The 22760-nt window shown below is 40.6% G+C and overlaps 1 protein-coding gene across 1 annotated transcript in view; it reads right to left on the bottom strand.

Moving 5' to 3' along the window:
- LOC105011698 (ephrin type-B receptor 1) overlaps positions 1–22760 on the bottom strand; it is a 144598-nt gene that overhangs the window by 64735 nt on the left and 57103 nt on the right. Inside the window, exon 3 of the mRNA XM_020048711.2 lies at positions 22008–22692. Coding sequence (XP_019904270.1) covers positions 22008–22692 — 685 coding nt within the window. The remainder of the gene's footprint in view (positions 1–22007; positions 22693–22760) is intronic.

The following is a 22760-nucleotide window of genomic DNA, read 5'->3' as shown; positions in this document are numbered from 1 at the left end:
ACCGATTGAACCAGGCTGAGATGCACACCTACAGCTGTATTTGTTGAAAGACAAATCAAAGGCAAAGGAGAGGGCTTAAAAATTACAATTGATACACAGAGCCAGTAATAACCCCTACATTTATAAGAAGTGGTGCATAATGGTGGCATCAAATCGTCACTTGTTTAAGCATTCTGCTACGCGTAGAAATGAACTTCTTATCTCATGACTTAGCAATGGTCCCAGTGTGGAGCTGTTGCTCTGAAATCAATTGCCTGAACAGAATTCACATTTCCCTAATCCCTCTGCAGTTGCATTGCACCATGACAACAAAGTCTATCCTCCACTAAATTGCCTCTCTCTCTCGGTCTCTCTCTATCATGGTCTCTCTCTCTCTGTCTCTCCCCCTCAGCTGATAAGAGTAAATAATATTTTTCGCCAAGGTTCAGAAAGTCAATCATTGGGGAAGAAAGTCACGGAACTTAAAATAATATTTCAAAGTCTTATCCACTTCTGAAAACTTGGGTTGTTCCATAACAGGCAGGTGGAATGTTGTATGACGATAAAAAAAAGCCAGATTCAGTATGAGGGTAGGTAGCTGTCAAGGGGAATCTCTCAAACTTACCTAAGGCTTAAGCATATAGTATAAAACAGAGAACACACGCTCTTTTACTAAGCCAAATGTTGTTACAATCCTTTTCTCCACAAGCCATTACCTAAGCACAGGCTCTCAAAGCACTTCCAGCAAACACCAAAGTGGGCTAATGTAATTATAGGATTGAAAGAGAGAACATCACTACACATTTTTATGAAGATAGATACATGGCATTTATTTTTTGATTAAGAAGTTTAGGAAGTCAGCTGAGGGATGACAGATCAGGTGTATCCAGTTCTTGGAAATTATTTTCCCAGGCAGGAGAGAAGGAGTGAGGGAGGGAGAGGGGGAGGGAGGGAGGGAGGGAGAGGGGGAGGGAGGCAGGCAGGCAGGCGGATCCATGCTCATAGCCTAAAACCCACTAGTACTTGTTCACTGTGCAGCTGCTTCCACCTTCTCAACCCATTTCGAAATTAAAACCCTGACTATGCTGTGAACCGATTAAATTACGGACATACTATTTCCTTCCTCGTTTGATTTTCATTCTGTCTATGCTCAGCCAAAGTAGACGTCTGTAAACACACACGCAGCCTAGTAGATTACATGCATTTTACCTAAGCCTTTTACAGCCCTGTCTTCATGAACTGTATGCTTTATTTCATGCGCCTTTTTTCAATATCTTTCAAATGGTCACATCTGTTAATAATGCTTTGAGCTGTAACAACATAGCAACACACTGATGCAAAGCCTTGTCCAGAAGACAGAGCTCAGAGCCTATTTCAACTATAAAAAAACATTTAATTTCAATAAATATATAATAACTGTTAAGATTCTGGAACAACCGTCAACAACCTTTCTTTACATTACAGGAATGGCCGCAGACTGACTTTTTTCTTTACAATAATATTTTGGCAAATATCTACTTACTATACACAGATGAGCCAAAACCTTATGACCACCTGCCTAATATGCTGTTGGTCCTCTGTGTGCTGCCAAAACAGTGCCGACCCACAGAGGCATGGATTCCACCAGACCCTGAAGGTGTCTTGCGGTATCTGGCACCAAGACATTAGCAGATCATTTAAGTCCTGTAAGTTGTTAGGTGAAGTCGCCATGGATCGGACTTGGTCCAGCACAACCCACAGATACTCAATCAAACTGAGATTTGGGGAATTTGGAGGCCAAGACAACACCATCAATTCTTCATTATGTTCCTCAAACCATTCCCGAACAATGTGTAGTCTGGCAAGGTGCATTATCCTGCTGAATGAGGCCACTGCCATCAGGGAATACCATTGTCATGAAGGGGTGTACCTGGTCTGCAACAATGTTTAGGTAGGCGGTACGTGTCAAATTGACGTCCACATCAATGCCCGGACCAAGGGTTTCCCAGCAGAACATTGCCCGGAGCATCACACTCCTCCCAGCGGCTTGTAATTTCTCTACAATGCATCCTGGTGCCATCACTTCCCCAGGTTAACGGTGTCCACATGATACACGGCCGTCCACATGATGTAAAAGAAAACGGGACTCATCGGACCAGGCGACCTTCTTCCACTGCACCAAGGTCGAGTTCCGACACTCACATGCCCATTGTAGGCACTTTCGACACTGGACATCATGGGGTCATCATGGGCACTCTGACCAGCCCCATATGCAGCAGGGTGTGATGCACTGTATGTTGTGACACATTCATCCCGTAACCATCATTAACATTTGAGGGGACTCGTGCCACATTAGACCTTCTGTCTATTTTGACCAGACGGGATAGCTTCCGTTGCCCTCGCGCATCCATGAGCCTTGGGCGCCCAACACCCTGTCACCGGCTTGTGGTTTGTCCCTCCTCGGACCACTGTCGCTAGGTACTCACGTCTGCTGACCGGGAGCAAAATCCTTGCCGTTTCAGAGATGCTCTGACCAAGTCGTCTGGCCATAACAATTTGGCCCTTGTCAAAGGGGCGCAGGTCGTTACTTCTGCCCATTTCGCCTGCATCTATCACGTTAACTACAAGAACTGCTTTTTCCCTTACCATCTAACCTTCCCAGACCTTGACATATGCCCCTTGTTAGGAGATGATCAACGTTATTCACTTCACTTGTGAGTGGTCATAATGTTACTCATATTCTGTGTATTAGGGTGGATGTGGTCATTACCAAGGAACCATAAACTGGGTATGCTGTTATTTTTGTTTGGTGAAACAGAATTCAAAACATGCATGTTTGATGCTGCAAAACTTTGGTAATATCTTTGCGTGACAATAGCAATCCCAGGGTGATCACTTGATAGTCAAGCACATCCATTCTGGAGATCAACTGATTTCTTGCTCAGACTTGTAATGGAAAGAGTTGCAGTGTTTATCCCTATAGTCGTCTAACTGGCTGTACGTTTTCTTGTACACCTATTTTGTTCAATATCATTCATATATGAAAACTGACACAACAGCTATCTAACTAGCTAGCTGACTTTCAAGTGTTAAGCTGTAACTAAGCTAGCCATGAGGAGAAGCAGTGATATTGTGCTTTGCTCAGTACCCTACCACATGATTGTGATTATGTGCTGAATATGCTGAAAGTTGTGCCACAGTGTGTTTTTGTTTTTCACATAGATAATCCTCATCTCACAAAGTTCTATCAAATCACTTCAGTCGGGAGAGAGCAACATAACCTTTGTGCTGCCGACTTGCAAATTGCCCGCATCATAATAACTGGTGCAATGAACGCAATATTTTATCAGATCTGCACATATATGCCCTAAAATAAAATACCAAAAAAAAACATGCTTAAACTGATGAAGTTGCCTACAAAGGAAAAACAAACACATGCTTTTTAAAAGTCCCCGGATTCAGCGTCTCAGAGGTTGCCTCATGGGAACTCATTCGGGGTGGAGCTCCAGTTGACAACCAGCTCGGTGGCATAGAGAGTAGCTGATGACACCGTGGGGGTACCAGGGGACTCCAGTTAATGGGTCAGGATGCGGACACAGTGCTGACGGACACACAGATCAAAGGCGTAAAGACAGAACAACAGCTGTGGGGAACTGAAAGGAGAGAATACAGATGGAAGCGATGGGACACTGAAGACAGCTACAATAAAAGGATATCAGCTGACAGGGCTGGCCCTACCACCATGGGACACAGGCATGGAGACAGGATCTTGGCTACACATGGGCCACTGCATGGGTGGGCAGCCGGATAGCTATGTTCTAGCATCCTGTTTTTAAAAGATACTGAACTGAATATCCTGCCTTCCCCCAAAGTTGAAGTATTGCTGTCAAAAAACTGTCCCACATGTGGCTCTTTGCACTCCTCAGAATAAGGTGGAGCGTAACAGAAGCTTAGGGTCACTCTTTGTTCTGGGATCTGTTAGCCAGGGATTAGAGATGAAGGGGGAGTTGATTGAGGGATAAGGTAGGAGTGAGAGGCAAACAGAAGAGAGGAGAGAGGGGGAGAGATTCCCTACCCCCTTAACTGAGGCGTGGTGCGGTTCAGGAGGAGTATAGTGTGTGGGGGGGGGATTCGGTTTTTATGTGACGCAGTGGCATTCACAAAGTTAAAAATATAATCTCTCAAGACAAATGCACTTTACGTACAGACCCATACTTAGATTTGCATACCTACATTCACATACACACACGTCACCTATAATTGATCAGCCTCTTGCCCATACCCAACCCACTACAGGTGTTTTTTGTGCAGTTTTTCAAAAGCCAACTGTGGACATACTTTTAGAAGACATTGGAGGGCAACCAACTGCTTCCATAAAGGCTTACTTTGATGAAGAGAAATGTTTTCAAGATAAAACAGGTTCTAGGAAAACCCTTTACTGATTAAGGCGTTATTTGCAGCACTCCACATGAGCAACCAGTTTGAGATAAAGGGGTTATTAGTAGAACCCTTCAAATAAAGTTCTCTTTGCAGAACTCACTGTAAAGATTTCTACTTAGCACAAAAAGGGTTCCCCAATGGTGACCACCTGAAGAACTCTGTGGTTCTACATAGCTCTTATTTCTTGTAAATTGGCACAATCATTTCCTGTTCTCCCCATCCACCTCCTCTCATTCTCAGTATTCTTCGACCTCTAATGTAATCAATCATTGTTTCAAAACACAGATGAATTTACCTGATACCATTTTTAGTCATGCCAACATCCTGATTGCATGTTGATTAAGTGTGCTTGTTAGCGTTTACATAACAAAAACTGTATATTGTTCATAGGACCTGTTAGTGTGTTAGCAGTTGTGAAAAACCGTAAAATGTTGAGAGTAACATCATTAACAAAAAGCCTAGTATATGCTAATACTAATCAAAGCTCATAGCTAAAATGAGAGAATATAAAGTCCTTAAAAAGGAATTATTCAAAAGCGGCCAGAGAAGTGAGACAGAGAGAGGTTTAGAGTTTAGCCTTGGGACTCTGGAGAGGAGGTTCTGTGAAGGTTCACAGAAAACATTATGGATTCAAATTATAATGTACAAACAAACAAAGGCTGATAAACGTAATAACATGTCTGAGATAAGCCTGTAGGTCAGACAGATGGAATCCATGAGGATTCCATTAATCATGAAGTCACACACCACCCATGTATCGATCAGCATCAAACATATAAATTAAATTGATGGAAGCTCAATGAGTCTATATGGGCTACCAAATATGTGAATATACTTTCATAATTGACATTTTTGATGTTTAAAATGCATCAGAGATCAGTAGATCCCTTTGGCTATATACACCACCAGCATAACCTTGAAATGAAAAACAAAGTTGGGTAAACTGCAACAATGGAAAAAGACCAGATGATCACCAGCTGATACAAACTGCTGATCTCCAGAGTAAGGAAGTGATGTGCTCCTTAAGATGGCCATACAGGGCACAACACTAACAATTCTAACATCATGGGAGATTGTCAGCACTATGTTGTCCTTGTGCCAACATTATTTGAGTTTGTGCACATTGCGACCTGTCTAGATCCCTCCCTTTCTTGCAATTTCCAGACGTATCACGGTCCATCCTCCTACTTTACGGCTGTAGCTGAGCAAGAAGGACAAATTTTACCAGTAAGAAGTTTCAAAAGTTTCACCAAATTCAATCAAAAACAACCAAGCACTAAGATGCATAGAATGGGAGAATGCAAGAACCCAATAAAACTATTTCTTTGTTGGAGCCAATGGAGTCTGGATTTAGCTTTAGCACCAGTCATTATGGATTCCAGAGGCTTTTCCTCTACTTTGAAAGAGTACTTCAGTCGAAGTGTTCGGGCAGACCAGGATCCTGACCCCACTTGACGAGTCGGCTGATTTATTATGCTAACCTGCAGTCAAAGCAGCATGGGCATGTGGACAGGATCCTCAAGTTCACAGCATGCTATTGTCTCTCCACAGAGCACTGTTCAGAGCCTTGTCTGGCACTGATGGATGACTATACATTTCCATAGCACCAGGCGACTCTCACATGCCAAAAGCACACGTGTATTCATACACCATTTCACTTGTGTCAAAATTTCATATTCACATGGTCTTCCATCCCCCTCTCCTGTTTGTCTATGCCTTAACTTTTCTTCATTCTCTCAACAGATATAATTTTGTTGGTCATTAGGCTGCTTTTTATCTGACCTCTAATCTGCAGAAGGACTCCCAGGAGCCTCTCCCTCCGATAATAAAACAGATAGCAGTGAATCAGCAGATGAAACGTTCAGCGTAAGCAGTCAAATGGAGTACAGGAGGCAAACGGCTCATATGGTCATTCAAAACAACAAACAAGTAAACAAACCTATTTTTATGGAATAATTTAGGTCTTAGGAGCAGGATAAGAGACTATCACTGGATACTTTTTTTTTTTACTTCTGAAATCAAAAATATAAAAATAATATTCAGTAACCTTTATATATTTAGTTTCCTTTCTAAAAAAATATTTTGGATCATAAATAGTGGAAAAGAATGATGTGCAGTACCATGTCCACACGCCCCCCAGGTGGCAGCAACAACAGGTTCTGGTGTTGATAGGTCCACTTACCCTGAGTTGTTCCTGCAGGAACGTAGAGTCATTTTTCAAAACAAACCCTTATTCAGCTCCGCCCCAGTAATTAGCATTATAAGTACCTTCCTAATTCTTGAATGGAATTACAGAAGCTGTATTGCATGCGGAAAACTGCTCCAAAATAATGCAAACTAAGATTAGCGGTGTTGTTTACCTCAAAGAACCTGACAATTTTGTTATTCCTCAAAACAAAGTATACATTTTTGCAATATAAATCACATTTTCAAATAACTGGGACTTCCTGTGTTTACCAGTCAGTTTTGTTCACAATTGTATCAATCCACGGTTTCTTTCGGGAAAGAGTCATTTGAATTTATTGCAAGGATAGCCCCTTGAGATGTGTCATTTTCCAGGGGGTCCTAAAGACGCAGATACAAAATAAAACACATACAGACAAAAGCATAATTACATAATATACACAGCAAATACACAGATACAAGCAGCTCGTTTACTCTCTCCTACCCATACCCCAGTCCTCAGCTTTGATACAATGACCCAGATAATAAATCAGTTATATTAGCATAAAGGGCATTTCAAGCATTTTGTCATCAGATTTGTTGTCAGTTTTTTGTAGCACAAATAAACTGAAAATTATAAGTACCCACAAATAAAAAGCACAAACTGGTTGTTTTAAGATGAGAACATAAAGATATCCTAAAGCAGTACATAGAGGTAATAGATAAAAAAAAAAAAGAGGACGTTTATTCCAGTCAGATGGAGCATTGTATTGGAATGACATGCGCCCAACTTTGAAATTCTGGGTCCGAAGAAAAATGGATGTTGCATATGTGTGAGTGAATACAAAGACCTACATGGAACCAAAAGCTCTTTCAAGTAAGAGGGACAATTAAGATAAACACATTTGAAAATTAACTGAAACCAGCAAAATTGCCTTCTAGTTTTAGGCTGGAACAAATTAAGTGATTAATACATGAAACAATGATGAGTTCTATGTGAACACCTCAAAACAAATCATCCTAGAGAAGTATAAACAACATTAAGAGGCCTAAGACGAGTGTCAGAGGTTTTCTGATAAACAATGTCAGAATAATTAATAATTGGTAGTATCAACTTATTTTTCTTCTTCCTTTGAATGTAAAACAGTTAATTGAGCGATATAATAAACTCAGACAACCATGCTATTTTTAGAATAAAATCAATGTGAAGCTTAAAAGAGAGTTCAAGTCCAAGATATTTAAATGAATCAACTTTCTTAAGTGGTGGCCCATCATCAAAATTAATATGCAAATCAGAGGGATATAAATGACAATGTCTTGTACCAAACACCATGCTACTGGATGTCTTATTCAATATGAGTCTGTTGTCATGAAGCCAGTTTTGGACCAAATTAAAATCGTAAAGAATTCTGGATTTGTAATATGTCAGAGACGTGTAAATAACAGTGGCATCAGCATAAAGATGAACAAGACAATTTTAGCATATTTGAGGTAAGTCATTTATAAAAATTTAAAAAAGTGGTCCTAGGATAGAATCTTGCGGAATACCATTTTCAACAATTAAGACTGAGAACCCTGAAAGAGAAAACACTGATGTCTGTTATGAAGCATTAAACCAGAGGAGAGCATTTTGATTTAAACCTATAGAATAGAGCTTATCAAGGAGGAGTTAGTGATCAACCATATCAAAATCCATGGAAAGATCACAAAAAATTGCACCAGTGAGTTGGATATTATCAAAGGACGAGAATACATCATTAGTGAATTTTTGACAATTTTTGAAGAAAACAACTAGTCAAAAACTTGATTGGGATGGAAATAAAATACTGAACAGAATGATGTACTGTGACAATTGATTAAAAATAATTTTCGCAAAGATTTTACAAATAATACGAATAAAATAAATTGGTCAGTAATAATTCACATGAGATGGATCTCCACTTTTGAAAAGAAGGATAACTTTGGCACATTTCCATGTGGGAGGAATAAACACAGATAGGGACAAGTTAAATAAATCAGTAAGTGTATACATTATTACATGAGCAGCTAGTTTAACAAACTTCAGGACCAGCACTACAGCTTTCTTTTAACTCTCATATATCATAAAGAACATCAGTAGGCAAGATTTTTCTAAAGGAAAAGCAGTTAAAGCGTTGGGAGTCACAGATGGAAGAGAAATGCTGATTAAAAGCATGTGAAATAAGTAAAGGATCAGAAATAATTTATTATTAATTCGTATTTCTTTTATAAAGCTTTTGTTGGTTTTATTGAGAATACGGTTTAGTTTATTCCAAAACTGTCTAGGGTTATGAAAATCCTGAGTGATGCTATCTTCAAAACAGTTGGATTTAGTGTTCCTTGTTTTAGTCTTACATATATTAGGTTTCCCAATCTGCAGAATCTTTAGATGAGCGATATTTGGCCCATGCTTTTTCCCTTTGTTTGAAAAGGTTGATAAGATGTGAACTGATCCAGGGTAAATATCTATCTTTAACTCTAATTGTGTTCATGGGAGCATGTTAATCGATTAGGTTAGTAACTTCCGAATAATAATAAAGTTCCATGCATCATTAACAAACGGAATTACTTGAAATCTATTCCGAATAATTGCAATTAGGTGTTGAATAAATCAATCAAAATGTATATTCTTGCATTGTCTTAGTGTAATATATTTGGGCACAAAACTTGGAATTCAAATTTTCCAGACACACGAGAAAATAGTGATCACGTAAACAATCAGACATAACAATTTTATTTTCTTTTCAAGGTTAGTGACAAGTATTCAATCCAACAAAGACAAAGACCGATAATCCACCCTAGTAGGTTCATTAATTAACTGAGTGATTTACACTACCAAGTAAATTTCTATCACTGGAAGAGGAGTGATCAAGCCAGTTACTATTAAAGTCACCCAAGCTAATAATTTCATTATGCCTCTCAAGAGAAATAATAGTTGACAAAAGACACTTTGTAGAGTCCGTCAGAGAAGAGGGAGGCCTATAAATGTTGCAAATTGTTAAATGTTATCATGAAGAATAATATTACTGAAAAGACATTCAAAATTAACTGGCTCTACATTAGGAATGATACACTCAGCGACCAAATCTGCAGCAACATATGTGGCCAATCCACCTCCTCTAGAAGCTCTATCAGCTCTATACAGAGCAAAATCATCAGTGATTTTACTATGTAGCCATGTTTCAGAAATATTGATAATAGTGGGTTTGTAGAGAGTAACCCAGGCTGTAAAGATATCGATTTTAGAAACAAGGATCCTAATATTAAGATGAATTACCTTTAAACCTATAACTGAATCAATTGTAACTATAAAGCAGATAGAAGGAGATGAGGTTGGGGAGTGGATCCAACAAGCATGACAAACACCAACACACACAGACAAACACCATACACACGCACACACAAATGAAAAAATCGCAAAAAAATCGAACTGCTACATAGCCTACATATAGGTGCAAAAAGAGGGTCTTACTTATTCCAGGTCAAATTAAATAGTTTACCAAATTAAATGGATTTTCAAAATTTTTTTAATAAAATTAGTCTTATAGATTATAATCAGATTAAAATATAGATGGCCTCAGATATTCACAGTGAAGAATAAAGTGGGTGACAAAAGCATCATTGCGACAGGAACTGACGACAACAGTGTCACTGTTTATGGCCAACATTGACTTCACACCATGGCGTTGTCAGTAGGAGTCTAGCCGAAATAAAGTTATTATTCGCAAAGGACATAACAGAAAGCATTAAACTGAAGTTACTGATATAATCAAGTCCTTGTCCCAGTTTTGCGACATTATCCAGGAGAATAGAACTTAACAGTCAGAATTTCAGCGGACTATAACTTGCTCTACTCACAATACAGTCACAGGGAGAAGGAGAGGTCACGGAAAAAGGTCTCAGCTTCCTCGGGACAACGGAGCAGTTTTTTCTTTCCTTAAGCTATCATTCACAGGATACAGCACAGAGCATTTGATATCAGGGGCATAGAGTTTCTTTATGACCGCATCGAATTGCTGACGAATATTAATCAAACCAGCACTGAAGTTGGGATAGATATGGACTTGTGTGCCCATATAGGTCAGCTCCCTTTTCTCCCTGGCAAAACATAAAATCGTCACCGTGTCCTGGAAATGTAAAGTCTTGACCAGGATGGGTCTAGGAGCAGATCTGGTGTTGGAGCTAAAAGCGGGAGAGCGGTGAGGCCTTTCGATGACCACCACAGCGGGAAAGTTCTCCTTGCCAAGAAATAATGGGATTAACTTGTTCACTAAGGCGATCATGTCTCTTCATTCACATTGTTAGGGAACATTAATGAAACGAAGATTGGATGACTGACTGTTCTCAGCGTCATCAACTTGTTCCTTCAGGTAGGTATTTTCCTAACAAGTGTTTGCACATGTTTTGTCAGGTCATCAATGTTATCTTCATTGGAACTCACCCTGCATCCGAGTTCTGAGACACAGGGAAGAAAAAGATCCCTGAATGTTGATTTTTGAATCAAAATGAGCCAACAGTTCAACTTCGGTTCGTTGAATAGCATTCAAGTTTGTATGTAGGGAAACCTCAGCCTAATCCATAGCAAGGAGCAAACAATTGTTTTCTGCTCAGAGAAAGTATTCAGCTAAAAAGATCCAGCTGCAACAGAAAAATCTGACATGTACAGTTAAAAAAAAGATGTAGATCGGACAATAAAAGCTGTTACAACAGGCCTAAATTAGAAAAGCAGACTGAGACCTGCCACAGACATTCAAGCTATCACTGCCAGTTTGTGTCAAATTGTAATAGCTAATGAGGAAGTGTATTCGTGACAGTAAACAAAAGCTAGCATTCACTAGCTAGAACGTAAGTTTCCTATTTCGTCGTAGATACTGAGGTGTAATTGTGGGTCACAGTTCAACACTTGCAGTTGTTGCAGAAAAAGACCCACTTTGCTGTTTATTTTTTGCATTCATATCATTTTTCTGAGTCTATCTTTAATGGCAACCCTGTGGGACATTATACTGTCACAAAGTTTTGTCGTCACAAGGTTTGGTCTTATGTAGAAAACTTTGCAAGAGGGCAAGGTTCCTCAGTGAACCCTCTGTACATGGTTACATCTAGCATGGATGTTTACACAAGCCTTATTAGCCTCATAAATGTTTATATCATAAGACCTTTAAGGGCCTCATTAAGTTATTTTGTATCGCTTATATAGTCATTTACAATGTGTGTGTGTGTGTGTGTGTGTGTGACTTAGCCACTAGCATGCTTTGCTTCCAGGTTCCCCAAGCTGAGCCTGCTCAAAAGCAATGTCTGCTCAAAAGTAAACTGCTTGAGGACACCAAAGGTTTCACAAAGTAGTTGGAAGTCAAATGACAAAAGGCAAGTCAAGTCTGTAAATATTACATATTCCCTTTTTCACAGTGTAAGACTACCCAAATCTCCACCTAGGGTAGAACATTCTATTCTGAAACAGCTTGTCATGAGACTACCTTTAATAAAATAACATTGAACTAATCTAATGTTTATTATAATAAATGATTTTTTAAACCATGTATAGGCATACATTCCTGGAGAACAGGTCTTTTACAAAAGCCCATTTACCATGGTGGTGCAGCAGCTTGTGCTGCCCTGGCACGTTCCCAGACTCCATATGGAACAAAAAGTAGAGTCCAGGAACAGAAGGCATTGCCTGTGAAATCTGGAGGATGGGATGCAGGGCCAGCCCTCAACTTTGGGGATTTGTTTGGTATCGAGGAAAGCTGTCAGGGCCTGGTGTCTCCAGCGTGGCCAGCAGTCAAATGTTTGGGAAACTGGGGGATTGGGGAGTGGGATGCCAACAGCACACAGCCATAGGCCAAATATTGAAAGAGCGCAGTAACCCCAAGAAGACTCAGCCATGGACTTCTTAACCCTCAGAATCGTTGAACTACCGCACTGGGCATTTTTTTCTGAGTGTGGCAGACAGGTAAATAATAACTTTACAATGTGAAATTCTCATTACTGCCAGCAAGATCATCATCATTGTTGTCTGGACCCCTGCTATGTTGCTTTATGTATTCCTTTATTAAACAGTGGTATCATTAACTTTGCATTGAAGACAAATAGATTTCCTCCACAATAAAGAAAAAACCCTTAGTTACCCAATGAAAGCAATGACAGCAATGACAGCAAACCAGCCTTTTTGTGCATGGGATGGACACTGGGCTTACGCTGAAAGTTCAAACAGCCTGGAACTTGCCACTTTTCCACACACAGACACACTCAAACGCACACACATATTGATGTGTGAGCTGCTACACTGTGTCCAAAGAAATGACATTGCAGCCTGGCAGTGGCTTTGATCAGGGTTCAGGCCAGACCTAGTAGGTGAGCAGAATTAAAGTGGCATGCCACTGCCACCTCACCCGAGCCACCATTGGCTGGGGGTGGACGAAGAGAGAAAGTGTGGAAATGAACATGAAGGGATGTATGGCCAGCCTCCATTAGCTCAGCAGATGGAGGGGATCAGGAGTTCAGGGCTCTGCCTTCCCCTCTGCACCCCTGCAGAGAGCTGCTCATCAGAGGGCTAGACACAGCCCAAACAACGGTGGTCACAGGGTCACACAGCCGTCTGAAACCTGAGATGAGGTCTACAGTGTCAAAGCTATTACAGTCTGTATAAGGAGCTCTCTGTCGTAACAGTCACTTAGACCGTGATGAGACTCAGAGAGGAAGAGACTAACGGCTACAACACAGGGGAGCAAGAGACAAGAATATAGAAAATATATAGTGCGCGCGTGTACATTGTTTGTGAGTGTGTGGTCGTGTGAGGTGCCAAGCATATTTCCTTGCTCATGAGGCCAGATGGTGCCTCGTTTGTCAAAGGATAGTCAGCCATTGATAACAAACAAGGACACAGATAAATGTTCTATGCTATGATAGAAGTTCCATTTTATGCGGCAGATGAAATTGGATTTCCCAATGCCATCTGAAAACATTGTTAACACTCCATAAATGCAAATGCACAGCACAGTGAGTTCACCTAATGTCAAATTTCATCAGCTTTTGTGTGAACTCAAAGTAGTAAAATTACAAAGTACCTAGTAGTACCAAAGGTATTCTGCCTCTGACAGAGCATTCAAGTTAGAGCAAACACCTGTACAAATATAACACTAATACTTCCCCACCACTATCACCCAGAAGGAACCGTGCCCAGCTTTTAGAGGATATAAATATTGGTGCTCGATTTAACACTACAGCTGGACCGTGCATAAATACCATAGTTCAAGTCCATGACTCAATGACTACAGACAGAATAAGCAAATGCATTTTGTACACAAGACCTCAAAAGACCTACTCCACTCTCACTGGCTAATTATGTGCCCAATCCAGAGATGGAGGAATCATTAATGGACTCTCTCTCTATCCACAAACCCTAGGAGGCCCTGAGTCCTTTGAGGCCCACAGCGGGGGTGCGCAGAGGCCCCTGAATGCATCACAAACAACACAGACTCACTTCAAAACACATGCCCTGCGGTTATTAGCACCCACTAGCACGCTCCAAGACATATGAGCATGTTCATTTGCGCTATCTACTAGTCAACTACATTAGACACAACCACGGCTTCAATTATTCAACACTAGTCCAGTTTGATCCAGTGTAGATCATCATCATTATCCGTGTGTTTCATTACACATGTGAATAATACTCGACATGCACATCCTAATCTTGCGAATACTCATTACACATTAATATGGAAGTGGGTCATATTTTAGAACTCTATCTACTTCCTCTATGCTAATGGCTGGTTGGGAGATAACAGAATCAGAAATCCAATGGTTTCATATAGGACTCCATGATGCTAATAAAAAAAATATCCCACCAGTTGCAATGACTGGACACCAACCATGCCCCACATCCAACCTATCGCTAAGGTAAGGCAGACATTTTAAAAATAGTAATTGCAAGGAAATGAAAAACAGACTGCATGAAAAGTGAATCACTCTGAGCTGGGCCCTGACAGGCAGTGGACTGGAAGAGTATAGTGATGCCAGGAGCGCTGGGACTCATCTGGGAGTAGAAGAAAATTCACACTGAGATAAATGGCAGAGCGACGGAACTTGTGCATCCACTGGTCCCTGCCTGGGAGCCACCTCCAAAGCCTATGGCTCACCAGAACCAGCATCTGAGAGAGGGAGCTCCACATCACAGCCATTCTCTTTCTATCTGTCTAGATCAGTCTGGCAGTCATGTAGCAGTTAATGCTTGCTTTTCCTCAGTCGGTTCCTAAGTCCCAGACACACACGTCCTTGGCACAGACAAAACACATATAGTGACAAGAGCGGTTTGAAGAGCAGTTCTTGAGAATGGAAAACAAGAACCACGGGCAATGAGAGAAACCAGGAGAAAATTAGACGGGTTGGGGGAGGGGGGGCAGGACTGTTGCCATGGTGAACCAGCAGCGCATGAGCTGGGAGGCTGAATAAATGACCTTGACCTTGTCGTTTCATTTAAATCTCAAACCTCTGTTTTGTCTGAAAGCCCTCCCCGTCTGATTTCAATTGTCATTCTGCGAAAGCTCCACACGCACCTGTCTGATTTCTCCAGCTCCACTGTTCCACTAGCACATTCAAGGGGTCATACAAAAAATAGAGAGACAGCAAGAGACACATTTCTGTTAGAAGAAAAGAGCAGAAAGGGGATTTAAAGTCAGCACCGTTCAGTGCAGAAAGCCAAGGCCACAGAATGACACTGACAGAACATGTTCACATGTTCTTTTGGGCAATTGCTCTGTCTTTTTTGTTATTATTCCCTCTTCCCCTTCATTTCTCTGATTCCCTCTTTCCCCGGGCCAATCCCTGAACTGAAACATCGTCTGTTCAAAGTGAATCTTTTCAAGCAGACAATGTTTGCAGGCAGCCTCACCAGGTGGTCCTGGAGGTAGGGCATGGGCAGTGACTGATCAATAATTTGTCTGTCTCAGTGAGCTGGGTGTTATCTGCCAAGTCACACAGACACAATCTGCATGCAAGAAAAATATTAACCTAGCCTTTTATCACGCTCTAACAGAAGCAAAGCTCTACGTTTTAGCTCTTATGTTTTTCATTCCAACACTCATCCGTGTTTGACCTAAGTCTTCCTTCACAACTTAAAATGGCATAGCCCCACTTTTCACTAGACCTTTTAGCCTATTACCCTCATTGGTACCATACCTACAGATTCCCTCTCCATTAAGGAAAAGCGAGTCAGTGGAATATTGAGTAGCTCCATCCAATTCCAATCAGAGACCAGACTCTGCGGAGGTTGCTGCAGAATGCCAAACTAATTTTGCCTGTGGGAGTGACAAACAGCCCTCAGCCACTTGAGTAGCTCTGCCCCCTCTCAGTGTCCCAGCTCCTTTCCCCTCCAAGCAGGCATGGGTACCGGTGTGCCCACCTCTACCAAGGCTGCCAGCTAATCATCAAGCACCATGCATAAATACCAACGCCTGATGAGCCAGTCTACACTTAAGCCCCGAGGATGAGCAGTCAATCAAGAGGGCACTGAGTCTAGGGTCCTCTGCTTTAGCCTACTGCATGTTAAATAAAGGTATTTGAATAAATTAAATATTTATGCGAATGTGTCCAGAAACTGTTGAGAGCCAGTGTGGTTGTTTTAATGCTGGTATATTTGAAGAGCAGTTGAATATGGTGTCTCTGATGAAATAGAGAGATGAATTCAGTGATGCTTTGACAGATACTGTGGGATCTGGCGACTGAAAAATGCACAGTACTCACAGTACAAAACGATAGAATATATTTATATGCTACTTTAATAATATGACAAACCGCTGCAATAGGTACCTTGCTGAATTAAATTTTAACATTAATGAAAAAACGTTTCAAACATCTTGTTGGCTCAAAAATTTCATATTTGATTTTCTGCATACTGTTAGGCACCAGTCACAAAGTAGAGCCTGGTACTGCATGATTTAACCATAAGAATACAAACTTTTCATTTCATTTTTTTTTTTACTTTGGAGTATATACTCCAAGCATGAACTATGGGACAAAGTATCTACTGTCACTGAACAAACTTCATAGAATATAAGCCACCACCACATTGATATTCTGAGGCTAAAGCCTGTTATATATTGTCAGCACATACATGTTAGCCTTGACCCCTGTTCTTGACCTCTTTCTTTTCCTCCTCCAGTTCTCTCATTCTCTCTTTCTCCCTTGTGGTTCCAGGTCATGTGGATTGAATAATAATAGTAAAATAATAAGAAGATATTACACTTTTGAATTGAATCTCTAAGTGCTTTTACCTTAACTGATATGACTTGAAATTTAGCCATTAAGTGAAAGGATTTGGTTTGACCATTCTTGGATAATAAACATCATAATGTAGTAACAATGCTTAATACCATTCAAATGCATACATGTGTTTGGAAGTACTTCTGAATGGCCTTACAATCATTGTGTATCCATGCCAGCCCAGTAACACCCGACCCTGCTTCTATACCTGCGAGACTTTCTGAGACCAACTACCGGACAGCTGATGAAACAGTACAACATTTCTGCACAAATTGCCGGATACTGTCTCAGGGAAGCTTTTCTGCATGCTTGTAATCCTCACCGGGGTCTTGACCTGATTTTATGACCACTGGTTTGCTGGAGTGTGCTTTTCAAAGGAAAATCCCACTTTCAGTAGATGGCAGACAGTGTGCATGGTGTTGGGTCGGCAAGTGGTTTGCTAATGACCACACTGGGAAAAGAGTCCACAACCTTTTGCAAGTTTTATGAGCAGTGTTAGCATATTTACGTTCCTAGGGAAATCCATAGATTCCGGACTAATCACTTGATTTGAATTGACAGATTTTCTTATATAAACTGTAACAGAAATCTTTGAAATCGTTGCATTTTTTTCTGTTTAGCAGAAGAAAAGGGAGGGGAAAAAATCATTATACTACAGTGTGAGGAGGAAGAGGCCAGTAGCATTTTTAATCTGACAAGCAGAGTAAATTTCCATGATTAATTATGCTGCTTAGCACTGAGCTGATCTGTGAAATTTGTATTAAATACCTGAGAGATACAAGCTTCATCGAGGCAAAAGTGCCACCACACTCATTTACTATACAATCAGCCATTATGTTGCTACTGATGTCTCTCTTTGTCCATCCTTACATTTTTCATAAAACATACACATAACCTTTTTAATTCACAGTGCAACACAAATCACATAAAACAAGTTTTGGTTCAGTGTATATTTTTCCATAGCAGCTATGCACATTAAAATATGTTACATTTTGGGTATATAGCAGACGTTCTTATCCACAGCGACATATAGTGTGAGCATACATTTTAATTAATGTTTGATATAATTAACTCCCTGTGGGAAATAAAAACACAAGCCTAGCTCTGAAAGTGACATAGTCTAACAACTAAACTACAAAGGACCCCTAAAGTACTGTAAGTGTTTTTACAGTACTTTATAAGTCAGTAGCCAGTAAATTAAGGATGATTTTGTTCTGTATTTGACCAATAGGCCTATGCAAGCTTCTTTTTATCTCCTAACCGTATTATGTTTGAATAAATCAAAGAATAAACAGAAAAACTATGGAATAATGCAATTATTTGTGAGCTTACAAATGTATATCTTTTCATATACGTTGATTTTGTATTATTAGAACACATAGCTTAAACATTAAACCTTTGGCCTATTACAATGATACCTTACCAATTGGAATAAAGCCAACCTAACAAGCTTTCCTACAAACATTATGCTTTGTTAATTAATTTGTATAGTCCTGCTTACATATGTGATATGTACTGTATATTGTGTGCACATTTCATATACGGCATAATATAAAAATACAGCGTAATAGAAAAATATTAGGACAGAGAAACACATTTTGTTGATTTGGCCGTGTACTCCGTCAATTGGGATTTCATATCAGTACATACTGTAAGCTTTAATATCAGGTTACCCCATTTAAGGGGACCAAATGTATTTGGACAATTGATGTCATAGCTGTTTTTTTATTATATAGCTCTATGGTTCACACATTTCTGAATGCAACATACTAAATATGACAACTTTATTTAAATTTTTTATTTTTTTTCAATTAAAACTGGAAGGCCTATGTAAAAAAAAGTGTAAGGGACTACACAGATGTATTCACATTACAACAACTGTCCATGAAAATAGAGGACACAGCTGTAATCACTACCACTACACACACCTAGCCAAATGATCAATGGATACTGACAGGCAGGAAAAATATCTTAATATACACTCACCTAAAGGATTATTAGGAACACCTGTTCAATTTCACATTAATGCAATTATCTAATCAACCAATCACATGGCAGTTGCTTCAATGCATTTAGGGGTGTGGTCCTGGTCAAGACAATCTCCTGAACTCCAAACTGAATGTCAGAATGGGAAAGAAAACTGATTTAAGCTATTTTGAGCGTGGCATAGTTGTTGGTGCCAGACGGGCCGGTCTGAGGATTTCACAATCTGCTCAGTTACTGGGATTTTCACGCACAACCATTTCTAGGGTTTACAAAGAATGGTGTGAAAAGGGAAAAATATCCAGTATGCGGCAGTCCTGTGGGTGAAAATGCCTTGTTGATGCTAGAGGTCAGAGGAGAATGGGCCGACTGATTCAAGCTGATAGAAGAGCAACTTTGACTGAAATAACCACTTGTTACAACCGAGGTATGCAGCAAAGCATTTGTGAAGCCACAGCACGCACAACGTTGAGGCAGATGGGCTTCAACAGCAGAAGACCCCACCGGGTACCACTCATCTCCACTACAAATAGGAAAAAGAGGCTACAATTTGCACGAGCTCACCAAAATTGGACAGTTGAAGACTGGAAGAATGTTGCCTGGTCTGATGAGTCTCGATTTCTGTGGAGACATTCAGATGGTAGAGTCATGCCTTGTTACCACTGTGCAGGCTGGTGGTGGTGGTGTAATGGTGTGGGGGATGTTTTCTTGGCACACTTTAGGCCCCTTAGTGCCAATTGGGCATCGTTTAAATGCCACGGCCTACCTGAGCATTGTTTCTGACCATGTCCATCCCTTTATGACCACCATGTACACATCCTCTGATGTGCAACTTCCAGCAGGATAATGCACCATGTCACAAAGCTTGAATCATTTCAAATTGGTTTCTTGAACATGACAATGAGTTCACCGTACTGAAATGGCCTCCACTGTCACCAGATCTCAACCCAATAGAGCATCTTTGGGATGTGGTGGAACGGGTGCTTCGTGCCTTGGATGTGCATCCCACAAATCTCCATCAACTGCAAGATGCTATCCTATCAATATGGGCCAACATTTCTATAGAGTGCTTTCAGCACCTTGTTGAATCAATGCCACATAGAATTAAGGCAGTTCTGAAGGTGAAAGGGGGTCAAACACAGTATTAGTATAATCCTTTAGGTGAGTGTAAAGTTCATTACTGAAAAGTTGTAATCTAAGGTGTTACTTTTGTTACATGTAACCAGGAATTTGTCATTAACACATTTTTCTACTAATGAATGCAAACACAGTCCATGACTGAGTGAACAGTATGAGCAGACAGATTGAAAGGAAGGCTGCTAATAACACTGCAGAGCAGAGCCAGGCCTTACTTTTAGCATAACACCATGTGATACTAATACTTGCACAAATAAGAACGTGTCACTCATAAACTATACACTTGTGTTCTGGCAAGCTTGTGAGAAGATTCCAGGGTGGCTAAAATGTATAACGAATTCCTATCCTTTATTATCACATATTGCAAAACTCCTTTTATGGACACCTTTGTTACATTGTTACACGTCACATTATAGTAATTTCAGAGATGCTCTAAACCTAAGTAATTTACAATTACTGCCTTCTTAGGTAAACCGGTGGGACAACCAGTCAAACAAGTAATAGTAAGTACACCTTACTCAATAAGTACAGTAGCTGCAGGTGGGGTGGAGGCTGCGGGGTGGAGGCTGTGGAGTTTTTAAAGAAAGACAACACCCTACAATCAAGGGGTAGTTGGTTTCACCATGGGGCTTTTACTGGACACACATTACCATGATAAAACATAGTCACTCCAAATGACAGCGTATGTGATCGCCAGTACAATAATCAGCTCCTGCTGTGCCACACTGTATCTGCAGGCTCACTTCAGAGGTAGACCAAATTCAACCACTCCCTAGCCAAGGACTCAGCTAGGTCAGCTGAATAACAGCCTCCACAACATATTAAAGAGGAAGGTTTAATATCTATATTTGTGATCAGCCCATATGGCAGCTGATCAATCTTATCTGGTCTCCACACAGGCAGACTGACCATGCCTGAGAGAAGAACCGGTAGATGTCCAAAACTGTGTGTGTATATATGTTTGTGTCTGTACTGAATGAGCTCACCACTGTGAGTGATGTCAACAATGGAAACCAATGTAAGTCCTTTTTCTATGAGACACAAGATAAACCTTGTAAAGTGATGGAAGAGGAAAGCATTCCATATAGGTAACTTACAACTGATAGTGAGTCATTAAATAAATAAAATGAAAAATGTGTAACTATGGTAAAATTATAATTGGATTACTATATAGAATACACAGAACGCAACCATGGAAGTTCCAAGAGTTATTTGGACACAAGCGAAGAGCTGTGTTATCCTCTGTCCTTCTGTCAGGAATGTAACCCTGATAGAAAATTATAAAAATGTAGATTTTTTTTTAATAATATGCCTTCTGCTGCTCTAATCAGTCTTTCCTTGGTGGAGTCTTTTCATTGGCTGGGGGCCCACTTAGCTGTCCGCTGACAGCACTTACTGCCAAACCGAACAAAAGAATGTCTGCTGTAACAACTGGTCTTCCATTGTTTATCCTCATCACTGTTTCCAAAGTGTGACACAATGACTTTAAATGTTCAGTGGGAAAATAACACAAAGTAACACACAGCACCGGTGTGATTTTGGATATTACAGGCTGACTCCAGTCAACTGCTCAATCAATTCAAATTGCCAAGCACAAAAGTAATATCACACTCATTCACAGATATCCCCACTAGTTGCAGGGGGTGTGTACTGATCTGTCAGTTTCATTAGCTTGAAATTGGTTGTCACTCTTGTTGTTAGAAGATACATTCGATGATTTTTGTCTACTTCTCAAATTGTCACTATTGAGCCTAAGCTGATCTCTAAAATGTTGTGTACTATGTCATTTATGAGCCATTATGTGCCCAATGGAAGCAAAACCACTTGCTTTCAAATTTGGAATTTTAATGCTTATTAAGGTATGACAGGGAATCCACTTATAGATTATGCACATGTAAACAACATTTTACATATCAATCCCAAATTGGTAAGAATATAATGTGTTATTTGCAAAAGATGCAGACTGCATCTTTTACTAATATTTTCTTTGCAAGGAAGGTTTGAGATGACCAGAATAGGCCTTTAAAAGTGAGGAGATCTAAACTCACCCCTACACATGTTGCCATTGTCTGACTCGAAGCCAGCCTTGCAGGTGCAACTCCCAATGGGAACCATCCACTCTCCGTCTCCGTTGCAGTACAGCTTGATGGGCACGTCCACCTCCTCTGAGTTAGCGATGCACGTGCCTCTTGCAATGACCAGTGAGGTGCTCTCTGCACCCGTCATAGTCTCTGGGAAGATGGCGAAGTTCTGCACCACGCTGGGGCACTTCTTATGGAAGACACGTATGGACAGCAGTGACATGCAGGCCCCATAGTCCTGAAAGGCCAAGTAGAATCCATTACGAGAGAGGGGGCCAAAGCTCCGCACTTCTGTGTTGACCTTCATTAATCGTCCTCCAAAGTCCACCTGGGAGAAGCTCTCGTCAGCTGCTATAGTATCTACCTTCAGATAAGGGGCTTCCATCCAGAAGGCAGTTCCTTTGGTGGTGGCGATGACAGAGTCGGTCTCATAATAATAGAGGTTGAATGTCTCCTTACAAGAGCCAGGGACACTGGGGATGGAGCTGCAGTCACGGACTGTGAAACGCATCTCCACATAGACACGCTGAGCCCCTCGTCTGTCGATGAAGGTGGTAAGGAGCCAGTTGTTCTGACTGGGCTCGAACACGTTGCACACCTGGTAGGTCCTGATAGTGTTGAGGTTCTCATCATATCCACTCACCTCTTCCCACTGCGGAGAACACAAACACACACACAACAAACACAGAGACAAGTTAGAGAAAGGCTTTAATCAATCAG

The sequence above is a fragment of the Esox lucius genome, chromosome 8 (assembly GCF_011004845.1).
Source record: "Esox lucius isolate fEsoLuc1 chromosome 8, fEsoLuc1.pri, whole genome shotgun sequence".
Classification (NCBI taxonomy): Eukaryota; Metazoa; Chordata; class Actinopteri; order Esociformes; family Esocidae; genus Esox; species Esox lucius.
The sequence above is the reverse complement of the archived record's forward strand: the minus strand, read 5'-3'. Positions and strand labels throughout refer to the sequence as shown.